Source organism: Aedes albopictus, chromosome 3 (assembly GCF_035046485.1).
Source record: "Aedes albopictus strain Foshan chromosome 3, AalbF5, whole genome shotgun sequence".
NCBI classification, from domain to species: Eukaryota; Metazoa; Arthropoda; class Insecta; order Diptera; family Culicidae; genus Aedes; species Aedes albopictus.
The window spans coordinates 437,942,833-437,955,271 of record NC_085138.1 but is presented as its reverse complement, the minus strand read 5'-3'; the positions used below and the strand labels follow the sequence as shown (position 1 = coordinate 437,955,271).

Genomic DNA, 12,439 nt, shown 5'->3' with positions numbered 1-12,439 from the left:
GTTGTTTCTAGATTAAACTATCATTCAGCGAACAGCTACCGTGCGAGAAAGACCGAAAAGGTTTACTATCATTTCACCTAATGCGAATAATCATTTCATGTTATTGGAAGTACCAGTAAGAAACGTTCTTTCGTGAGAATGACTCACGAGAATCATAACCTATCTATCTATTGTTAGTACCGAGTAAGATATTATGTAAGAATTTTAAACGATACTCACTTGGCTTCTGCACTTTCAGCCTCCAAAGTATGGTTGCTTACTTCAAGCATATTCACTCCTTCGGAGAGTGATTTATAATGTTCGAGCATTTCTTCCCGTTCGCGTTCCTAGTTAAAAAAATAATAATCAGAGCTTATGATCTTGAACAAACTGCAAATTGCATTATTTCGTTTCTTCTGTCTGTGTGATAAACTTACTAATTAAAATTAGTGCTATAGCAAACGTTAAAGAAACAAACACCAAAAACCGGTGGAATCAAACTTCCTAACTTCCGATGCTGCTACCCTGCTATGCACGATTTCAGGCAAAGCAAGAAGAAAGCACTACGACAATCTAATTACCTTGATACACAGCAGCTCCTCGGCACGCTGAATTTCCTGAACATATTCGCGCAGTTGGGCTTTCATGCGTTCCACCTCCTTCTGGCACTCGGCTAATTTTCGTTTCGTTAGCGTCAGCTCCGAGGCAGTGTCGCTAAGGTCGTTGGTTAGACGTCTTTGGGGAAGATATATGAACAAAAAAATTTTCAAACATTATAATAATGATAAGAATTTGTTTCATTAACATAGTCGAAGACTTGAGAATAAAAATATGGATAATTGGTGGATTGAATTATAAATCCTTTTATGCAATTCTATATTATAATTTCTATCTATATATATAAAAATGCAGTGGCATACGTGGGACCGCGCATAACTTGCGAACGGGTGGTCCGATTTGGGTCATCTAAGTTTTGTTCTGTTAGTTTTCATCCAAAGAAGGTTTATGAAGCCTAAAACATGTGAAAATTGAGAGTTTTTGAAAATCGGGTTTTCAAACATTTTGAACGGGGACTTGGGCGCTTGGCTAGGGACTCGAAACGTCAAAAAAACGCAGTAGGCAAGACAAAGTTTGCCGGGTACAGCTAGTTTTATATAACCCTGCCACCCTGCCGTGTTAAGCTTTGCTATATTTTCCGTTCGTTGATTTTTAACTGTTTTTAAGCATTTGTATCTCGTTATAAATTTTAATTACCTGACCATATATTGAATAATAGTCCGTTGTTTGTGGATAAGCTGCAATTTGTACCGTACATGTCGAATATCGCTTAATAAATCGTAATACAATTCGACTGAACTTGCTGCTATTGTGCGCTGCTGCTGTGTGTCCCTACGTGTGCTGTGTTTACATTTCGTTGCGACGATGAATGCAGAAAAGAATTGCGCCAAGTGCTGCCAAGCGATAACCGGCACCGACTTCGTTACATGCCGTGGATACTGCAAGTGCTCCTTCCATATGATGTGTGCTGGAATCACCAGAGCCCTGATGAATTATTTCCCTGCCCACCGCAAAAATTTGTATTGGATGTGTGATAAATGCGGGGAGCGCTTCGAAAATTCTCAACTGCACTCTATCTCGGAAACTGCCGACGAAAAATCCCCATTGGTGTCGCTCACAGAGGCTATCACGAATCTGCAAACTGAAATTAAACAGTTGTCCTCGAAATCTATTCGCTCCGTCCAATCTCCGGCAGTCAAACGTTGGCCCTCAATCGATCTACCCGTTCGTGCTGCGAAGCGGCCCCGTGGACCGGACTCTTCACAGATACCTGAATGTCGGTCTGGCTCAAAGCAGGTGGGAATAAACGTTGTATCCGTTCCTACCTGTGGTAAACCTGTGAGCAAATTTTGGCTCTATTTATCCCGTATTCGCCCCAGCGTGACAAACGAAGAAATTTCTGCTATGGTACGTGCAAACCTAGAGTTAAACGAGGACCCCGATGTTGTGAAACTGGTGGCTAAAGGAGCTGACGTCAGCAACATGAGCTTCATTTCCTTCAAGGTTGGGCTTGACCCAGTCTTGAAATCAAACGCACTGGACCCATCAACCTGGCCGGAAGGAATCCTGTTCCGAGAGTTTGAGGAGTTCAATGCTCAAAAATTTCGAAAACCTTCGGTCGTAGCTCTGACGCCAACATCTGCAACGTCGGAAGCTGCCATGGAACAATAAACATCTCAACGCGCTCTTCTTTGGACGGTGGGAGCCCACGGGCTCCCATCACAGGCGAGTATTGTCATAGTATTCCTCTCGATCTCACACTCAATAGCCCTGTGTTGCAGCATGCTTCCCCCGATGTCTCTCCAGACGATGACGTCTGGATTTATTACCAGAACGTGAGAGGATTGAGAACCAAGCTGGATGATCTCTATTTGACGAGCTTCGACTGCGATTTCGACGTTATCATGATGACGGAGACAGGACTGGACGACAGCATACATTCTACGCAAGCTTTTGGACAATCTTTCAACGTTTACCGTTGTGACCGTGGTCCTTCAAACAGCGACAAACATTGCTTTGGTGGTGTCCTCATTGCTGTATCCGAACGCCATAGCAGCTCTGGCTTTGTTTCGAACAACGGGCGACGATTGGAGCAGGTGTGTGTTTCCGCGAACGTTCGTGGTACCCGATTCCTGATGTGCAACGTCTACATACCACCGGATAAAAGCCGTGATGCCGATCTGCTTGAGGAGCACATCGCAACAGTTCGTGAAATTTGTGACTACGCTTCCCCTGGCGACATCGTCCTCGTGTGCGGAGATTATAATCAACCACATATTGCATGGGCGAAAGATGATAGTGGAACCATACGATTTGTCAGTTCATCCCAATTGACTCCAGCGGGCACATCGTTAGTCGACGGCATGGACTTCTTGAACTTGATTCAAACAAACACACAGCTGAACCATTTAGGCCGCACGCTAGATCTGGTTTTTGCGTCTGATGTGAGTCGTGTTTCCGTTGATGCTTCTGAGGAGTCTTTGCTTCCTATTGACACTCACCATCCCCCGCTCAACATCCGTATCAATATTGCAACCGAAAGCACGCGCTTTTCACCGCTGACAAGTAATGGAGCGCTCAACTATCCGAAAATCGATTTCGACTGCCTCTCTGCTTTCTTGTCAGATCTGGATTGGAACTGCATCTATGATTGTACGGACATCAATGACATGGCTTTCAACTTTTGTAATACCATATGCCAATGGTTGAACGAAAATGTTCCTCTGAAAAAGAAGCCCTTATCGCCACCTTGGAGTACACCCCTTCTTCGAAAGCTGAAGCGTGAACGCAACAAATGGCAGCGCCATTTGCGGTCCCATAAAACAACATTTGCCAAAAGCAATTTCAAGCGGGTGAGCAACGATTATAAGAAGATGAATGCGGAGCTCTATAAGTCTCACGTTCTAAGGGTGCAGTTTGGTTTACGTCGAGACCCAAAATCTTTCTGGAGATTTGTGAATAGCAAAAGGAAAAGTTCGTCTGTTCCTTCCAACGTTATTTATGATGGGCAAGAGTCTGTGAATGAGTCGGAAGCTTGTGATTTCTTTGCAAAGCACTTTGCTTCAGTCTTTCAATTACCGTCATCTGACGACCAGGCGGAACGTGCCGCTTCTCGTGTTACTCCGGATGCGGTAGATCTGGACACGTTTGAAATTTCATCCGTTATGATTGTCGAGGCCTCAAAAAAGCTGAAAAACTCATTCGCTCCTGGACCAGACGGCATTCCCGCCGTGGTGTTTCGTCGCTGCATTAGTGCCGTTGCGGAACCGCTATCGTTCATCTTTAGACAGTCATTCGAACAAGGAGAGTTCCCTACGATTTGGAAAACGTCGTACATGTTCCCTGTGCACAAAAGTGGGGACAAAAAGGATGTGAAAAACTATCGCGGGATAACCAGTCTCTCTACCGCTTCGAAACTATTCGAGATTATTGTAAGTGATTGCTTAATGCACGCCTCGAAAGCCTACATCTCGAGCGATCAACACGGCTTTATTCCCGGCAGGTCTGTAGCCACCAATCTCCTGGATTTGACAACTACCTGTCTGACAGCTATGGAAGAAAGGATGCAAGTAGACGTAATTTACACGGACTTGAAGGCAGCGTTCGACAAAATTGACCACAAGGTGTTGATATGCAAGTTGTCTAGACTGGGAATCTCGAATAGGCTCTTAGCGTGGTTTTCATCGTACCTGACGGACAGAAAGCTGTGCGTCAAACACGGAGCGTACGTTTCTGCGCCGTTTGTTGCCTCGTCTGGTGTGCCTCAAGGCAGCAATTTGGGACCCTTGTTATTTGTCATCTTTTTTAATGATGCAGCATCGACACTTGGTTTCAAGTGCAAGCTCGTTTACGCCGACGATCTCAAGATCTACATGGTGGTGCGATCCATAGAAGACTGCCTTCGTCTGCAAACCTTGCTTAACATGTTTGCACAATGGTGCGAGGAGAACAAGCTTGTTATCAGCGTACCTAAATGCCAAGTGATGACTTTCTACCGCTCTAAGGATCCGATAATGTTCGACTACCACATCAATGGCTCCATTCTAAAAAGGGTGGACGAAGTGACGGATCTTGGAATCATACTGGATCGCCAGCTTAGCTTTCAATCTCATTATGCGAGTATTATCTCGAAAGCAAATCGACAACTTGGTTTTGTTTTCAAGATTGCTAAAGACTTTACAGATCCACATTGCCTGAAATCGCTCTACTGCTCCCTCGTACGCCCGATCCTGGAGAATGCCTCGGTTGTTTGGGCCCCACATGATGTCACATGGAATCTGAGGATTGAACGAGTGCAAAAAAGGTTTGTTCGACTCGCGCTTAGGAGTCTCCCGTGGCGTGATCCCTTGAATCTTCCCGCGTACCCCGACAGATGTCGTTTGCTCGGTCTGGAAACTCTTGGCAGAAGACGCAAAATTCAACAGGCAGCATTCGTTGTAAAACTCTTAAATAGTGATATCGACTGCCCAAGACTCCTGTCACTGCTCGACTTCCATGTACCTGGCAGGATGCTAAGACAGCGTAGTCTAATGCAAACCGGATTTCATCGTACTCTGTATGGATACAACCAACCAATTTGTGCTATGGTCCGAATGTTCAACACCGTAGAATCAGTTTTTGACTTTGGGTTAACGTCTAAGCAGTTTGTGACTAGGTTGCGAAGGCTGGATTTTATTTAATTAGTAATAGATTTACTACATTCATTAAGACTATGTCAGATGAATTAATAATAAAATAAAATAAAATAAAATAAAATAACTCATTTTGGTACCATAATGGTCATTTTTTCCGTACTGGTTCATACCCATACGCAATTCAATGATTTTTTATACGGCTTAATGAACACTAGGCAACTGTATTGAGTTGCATAATGAATGAGTGTGGAAAAGTGGGTCATTATGATACCGAAATGAGTTGAACAAAATATAAATTATGATACTGAATTGCTTAATAGTTGGTTTCAACACAAGTGTTGAAAACTAGTTATTTTTGACATTTTGGTTTTGGTCAAAAAAGTAGATCGTTTCATTGTTCTCTCGCTAAATGAAAAGTTGACGATTTCACACCGTAATTGCAATATCTTTTATTACTAGCTTCTCAAGTATTATCAAGTTTGTATGTATCTTTCCTTGAGCAGAAATGAGGTTTTACAACCAACATCTTATTGTCAATAAATAAATTACAAATTAAGCTGATAAACTTAAGTTCACCAAGTTCTTAATTCCAATTCTTAGCAAAACAGTTAGCAAACAAAACGCTTACCCAACGGAATCCCCACACTTACCCATTCTCTGTGACTGCATTATCGTGCGAACGCTTCAGTGTCGCCACCTGTTTTCTCAGCGTATCGGTTTCCGTGGCCACATTGCGCAGGTTGCTGTCTTTCTGTAGATTGTCTACGCTGGCGTTCCTGTGGAGAAGGTGAATAACGAATAATCATAAAAAACGAACCTTTGCAGAAATAACATGTGTGAATAAATTAATTGGACCGTTAGAAAAAGAAATTACTAATAGCTAAGCGAGCGTTCATAAAATACGTCACGCATGAATTGCCCATTTTCAACATCCCCCTTCCCCCCAATGTCACACTTTTTGTATGACAGCTCTGAATTTTTTGTATGGATTGTCACATTTTCTTGAAAACACCACCCCGTATGCCCCTTAAACCAGAGATGGTATGGCAAGAATATACATTTCTAGGACCAAAAATTGCCACCTTGAAGAAGCACTAGCCTTCCTGTACCGAACCATGTTCATGTTTTGATTTATCGCTGTAAGTTTTCAAAAAATCATCGAATCACGTCAATCTATTGTATAATAAGTGAAAAAGTTCAAATTTCATTAAATTTGTATTGTTCATAATTATACTGAATTGATGATTGTGTAAACTCCTTCGATTGGAATCAAAAGTATATGCTATGAGAAACATTCACGAACAAAAAACATGCCAGAAAACGCATACTTGTGAGAAAAAGCAAAGAAATTTGGAAAATAGGGCCCTTAAATGTGATATTTCGATCGGATCACTATAATGTCCCTACTGATGCCATAAACTAAAGATATACCCAATGTACATTTTTCAATTTTCCTTTGACCATAACATCATGTTTCAGTGATATTTTGTATGAAGTTGGTTACACCGTTTTCGAGATTCCGCAGTTTTTAGGTGTCCGAAATTTAACGTGGACAGGCTTTATACATTGCATCTCGCATAAGAATTTACCGATCTCTCGGAGTAATACTATATTAAATAAGCAATGCGATGCAAGAATATTATAGAGATAATTGGTGGTTACTAAATATTTAATTTTGTTAAAACCACATTAAGAGCTAACTCTCCGGAAACGAAGCAACTTTGGGCTGAAAATTTCAAAGGTGATGAATAAATAGGTCAATAATTAAATAAATAAACATTAGTATATAAGACGAATTCAAGCAAAATTAAATGTGTTCTGGTATGTCAAGAAAAAGAGTAAAGGTTCAAGGGCCATTTCTTGTACTGAAGCATTAAATCTCATGTATATTTTTTCGTTTTTCAACTGAAGTGATTGTTTTTAACATAAGAAGAAAAAAATGTCCAAATTTGATCAAGTACTCGATTTTGTCAGTCCAAAATACAGCCAGGGTCTGCTAAATCGGCTTATCACTGTACTCTATTCCCAAGAAAGTTAAGGAACTACACACAGAAAAAAATATTCAGATAAAATTCAGCGAGAAATTATGCACATAAAGGGAATGCTAGAGTTAGTGCATATTTACATGAGATATCATAAAATTACGTTACAATCGTGTAAATTTCCGCTAAAAGTCACGTAACCGGTTGGAGTCCATGATGGTTTACGCGATGGTTGGCGGAAATTTACACGATAATAATGTAATTTTACATTATATCTCATGTCAAAGTGCACTAACTCTAGCATTCCCTTTATGTGCATGATTTCTCGCTGAATTTTAATTACATATTTTTTTCTGTGAAGTACTGGCATATCCAGAACGAAAAGTTTTTGAATCGACTGGAAATCGAACCTAGATACCCTCACCATGATTCTACTGAATACCCACGCGTTTACCGCTTCGGTTATTTGAGTGAGCATGGAAGTTTAACCTTCCGTAACTCGCGCGGTTGACTACCTGCGACAGCATCACATTAATGCTGAATACAAAAAAAGAGATTTTTTCAACGTGTTGTACAAAATACAACAGCGCGATCGCTCGAGGGTTAATAGGTAAATATATTATTAGGAACCAACTCACGTAGTTCCTAATCCATCGATTATCCATCTTCAATAGGTTATCCCTGGAATTTCTCTCTGCTGACTCACATACATCAATGAATTATTTTGTTAGAATCAATTTGGTTCTTGAACCTTTGAATCATCCGGATATAACCTCACCAATCATCCCCTTTCCATACCCAACGCAACTAGATCAATGACCCCTGACTGACAAGTACCACCGTACTGATCACCGTTGTTGAGTGTGTTGTTAGCATCGCGGAAGGTCAGTGTCACCAATCACCCTCCTACCATAATCAGGCTGAAGAAACCCGCAATTGCGTAAGCCACTACCGGCTGACTTAGCCGCAAAATTAACTCTGTCCGTTCCGCTCGCCGAGGAGTGTTTGACGACAAAACGTTGTTGTCATTGACATTGTCGATGTGACCACACCGCACCATCACCGACAGAGAGCGAGGACCCCGACCACGCGGAATTAGTCAGACCACAATGCGGTACGTAGGGGAATTGCGGGCATAACGCCCCCCGGGGGCAAAACGCCTTCACGCGATTTCATCATATTGTGGAGGTTTTTGTTAGATGCAAGCAAACAAGAACTAAAACTGAGCATGTTGCACCCAATGATGGCTGCTATTGTCGAAAGAAAAGCTGGAAAAACGAAGATTTTCCACATTTGGAAAGATTCCCTAATTTGCAGCGCTGATTATATGGAACCAACCCCTTAAACTACCAGGCGCCTCCTACTCCTTCATTTGCTGCTGGGAAGAGTTTGATAGAGCCCCTTGGTATTTCACAACAAGTCAAAGCGGGAAATGCCGGCGGGCGTTATGCCTCACCCAAAAAGGCGATTTGCCTCCTGCAGTTTTCCGGCACCAAAAAAGTAACACTTTTTTGAATTGAGAATTTGAATGGGAAATATTGTTGGTACGCGGGCCAAAAGTTGAAGTCTTATAGGAAAGGAAGTAAACTGCTCTCCAAGGCAGAATACGACCTTAAAATAAGCATCATTTGAGGTTTATGACCACATATGCTTAGCCGGAGCGTTATGTCCCTCTTTCCCCTACGACGACGCGACGTGCGATGTGTGGGACATCAAGCATGCAAGTTCAATGCGAAAATTGACGCGAAAAAACGACGGAAATGGTTGCATGATCATGCGAGACGGGGGAAAGATAAGGAAACAGCTGAACCTAAATTTTGCGGTAATCGTTTATTGGTCCGAATGCTATCATAGGTGAGGTTGTTACAAGATAAAATTACAGCTACGACTATTCACTACAAGAGTTTTGTAAAACTGAAATGAAGATTATTGAAGCAAATGTATGTACGATTGAGAACTCCCTAGATTCTTGGAATAATGCATGTTCCGGAAGAATGATTTCCTGGAGAAATTCCTGGATAAATTGCCGTAGTATTTCTGAAGGAATTCCTGCATTATTTTTTGCAAGAGTTCCTGAAGTAATTTCTGCAGGAGTTCCTGGGGTAATTCCTGGTGGAATTCTTGAAGGTATTCCTGAAGGAGTCCCAGAATTAAGTCCTGAAGAAATGCCTGGATGACTCCCTGGAGGAATCCCAATAGAAATACTTGGAGAAACTCCTGGAGGAATGCCGGGAGGTATTCTAAAAAGAAATCGCAGAGGAATTCCTAGAGCAATCCCTAGAGGATTCCCTAGAGAAGCTCCTGAAGGAATGCCTGGAGACATGCCCGTGAGAATTCCTGGAGGAATCTACTAAGAAATCTTCAGAGGTACTCTTGGAGGAATCCCTGGAGCATTTTCTTGAAGAATTGCTGGAGAACTTTCAGGTAGAATCCCTGGAGGAATCCTTTAAAGAATTCCTGGAGGAATTCCTCGAGGAATCCCTTGTGGAATTTCTACATGAATTTCTTGAGAAATACCTGGAGAAATCACTGTAGGAATTCATCGAGGAATCCTTGAGAAATCTCCAGAGGAGTTCCTGGAAGAATCCCTGCATAAATTTCCATTAGAAATTCCCAGAGGAATTTCTGGAGGAATTCCAGGAAAAATCTTGAAAGAATATCTGGATGAATTATTTGAGGAATCATCGGAGGAATGTCTAGAGGAATCTCTAGAAGAATCTTTAGAGAAATCCCTGAAGAAATTTCTGGTAAATACCTTGACCAATTCCTAAAGGAATTCAAGACCAACAATTGAAAAGGCCACATCAACATTGCGTAAACAAACACGTTTCTGTCGACTTAGGGCCTTCTGGGATCCACCCACGCATCTCACCATTATTAACAGAAAGCTTGATATATACGCTTTCTATTAGTGGTGGTGAGGTGTGTGGGTGGAGTTCAAAAGGTCTCAAGTCGATAGAAACATGTTTGTTTACAAAATGTTGTTGTGGCCTTTTCAATTGTTGGTCATGAATTCCTGGAGAAATTTCTGGTGGGATTCCTGGATCAAACCTGAGAGAATTTCTGGAGTAGTTTCTTGAAGAATCGCTGGAAAACTTTCAGGTAGAATCCCTGCAGGAATTCTTTGAAAAATACTTGGATGAATTCGTCGAGGAATGCCTGTTGGACTCTAGAGGAAATCCTTGAGGTATCTCTAGAGAAATACCTGGAGGAATCTCTAGAGGAGTTCCTAGAGGAATCCTTGAGAAATATCTAGATGAGCTCATGGATAAATCCCTTTATAAATTCCATTAAGAATCCTTGTAGAAATCCCTGAAGGAATTTCTGGAGGATTTTCTTGAAGAATCACTGGAGAACTTTCAGGAAGAATCCCTGGAGGAATTCTTAGACAAGTCCCTGAAAGAATTCCTGAATGAATCCCTGGTGCAATCTCTAGAGGAATTGCTTGAGGTATCTCTAGAGGAATACTTGGAGGAATTCCTAGAGGAATCTCTAGTGGATTTTTTAGAGGAATTCCTTCACGAATCCCTGAATTTCTGAAGAAACCCCATGAGGAATTTCTTATGGAATCACAAAAGAGTTTTCTTAGCGAATTCCTGAAAGAATTTCTGTAGGAATCCCTGGATAAAAAAATCTGAAGAAATCCATGTCTGCAATAATTTCTACACAAATTATTGAAGGAACAATTGGATGGACTCCTAAAGGATTTTTTGTAAAAACCTTTTAAGCAATTTCTGGATAATTTTTTTAATAATCGCTAGTAAAACTTTCTGAAAGAAGTTCTAGAAGACATTCATGCAGAAATACTTCGTATTCCAGATGGAATAGTTGGAGCAATCTCTAGTGAAGTAATACCTGCAGAAAAACCTTAAGGGATCTCTGGTGAAATTTTCGAAGAAAACCGTGAAAACAGCACTGGTACAATCACTGGAGGAACTTCTAAAGATATCTAAATCCCCTCTAAAAGACAAAACCCCGAAGAAATGTCTGGTGGAATTCCTAGATGCCTTCTCGAAGGAATGTATGCGGGAATCCAGTCATTTTGATTCCTCAAAACTGCAATCCAGATTTGCACATTCACATATCGGGCAACCATGCCGCTTAAAAGTCGTCTCAAGTCAGGCCACCCAGAAAAAGAATCTTAGCTACACCAATGTTACTATTCTGTAATTGATCAGAACAATCCAATTTAAACAAGGAATTAACAAACGGATCTTGGCAGTAGCTTACCGTTTTAAATGTAAGCCTTTGAGGAATTTTAAATATTATCAAGTCAAAAACGGTGCCGACATCGTACCTACTTACGATCATGAGGGAAGAAATCTGGACGAACATTTGAAAAGGGCCTATCTGCTTTTTTGTAAACAAACATGTTTCTGTCTCTGTAAGGTCCATCTGCATCCACCCACGCACATCAACATCCTTATTAGAAAGAGTGTTCTTCAAGCTATCTGTTAAGGGTGTTGATGTGCGTAGGTGGATGCAGATGGGCCCTACAGAGACAGAAACATGTTTGTTTACAAAAAGCAGATAGGCCCTTTTCAAATGTTCGTCTAGAAATGCAGTGTAAAGTGTATTGCTACTAGAGACCGAGATTGCCTCAGTATCTTTATGACTGTTGCGGGAAGTTTTGTTATTTTATTTTATTGATGCACTTTAGGTTCAAGGGGCCAAGTCCAAGAATTCTTATTCTCCATAATAAACCGTTGAATTTGGGAGTAGACCAGTGAACCTGAATTTGTTGCGACATAGGTTTGCCCCAACTTGAACAGAATAAGACAAAGATCGTGCACCACGAGTTAAGAGATTTGTAAGGCTTGCATTCCCAAGTAACATTTTTTTAGTCAAATATACTATAAGAGGTTTTTAAAACCATCATAAACCCAAAACCAAAGGTGTTAGGTTTTATGACGGTTTTAAAAACCTCTTCAAGACTAATTGGTTATCAAAATGTTACTTGGGTTGTGATTTACGAGCGGTGACTTCGAGTCGGTAAACACTGCAACGCTGCTGAAGATGTATCATCGAAAAATTTCGATTTTGAGATGGTAATAAGTTATTATTCACGAGTTGAAAAGTACACAACAAATTCAGGTTCCGGTTTGTCTGCAACAAAAATTGTCGAGTTCATGTCATTATCTGTTACCAGTTGGCATGAAGATTAATCGCCGCGTCTTTGTGCCTCATTTGTCTGACCATTCTCTTCACTGGAGTAGACACTGCATTGCAACCTCTTTAGCCCGTACGACTTTTAAGTTTTGCGTGGTCTCAAGGATATGAAAAGGT

At 41.2% G+C, this 12,439-nt stretch overlaps 1 protein-coding gene across 2 annotated transcripts in view; it reads right to left on the bottom strand.

Annotated features, from left to right (window-relative positions):
* Positions 1 to 12,439, bottom strand: part of LOC115268041 (centrosomal protein of 135 kDa) — a 113,808-nt gene that overhangs the window by 16,633 nt on the left and 84,736 nt on the right. For both annotated transcript variants that reach the window (XM_062856575.1, XM_029875952.2), the window contains exons 6-8: positions 5,822 to 5,947; positions 561 to 714; positions 220 to 326 (exon numbers count right to left, since the gene is read on the bottom strand). In XM_062856575.1, coding sequence (XP_062712559.1) covers positions 220 to 326; positions 561 to 714; positions 5,822 to 5,947 — 387 coding nt within the window. The remainder of the gene's footprint in view (positions 1 to 219; positions 327 to 560; positions 715 to 5,821; positions 5,948 to 12,439) is intronic.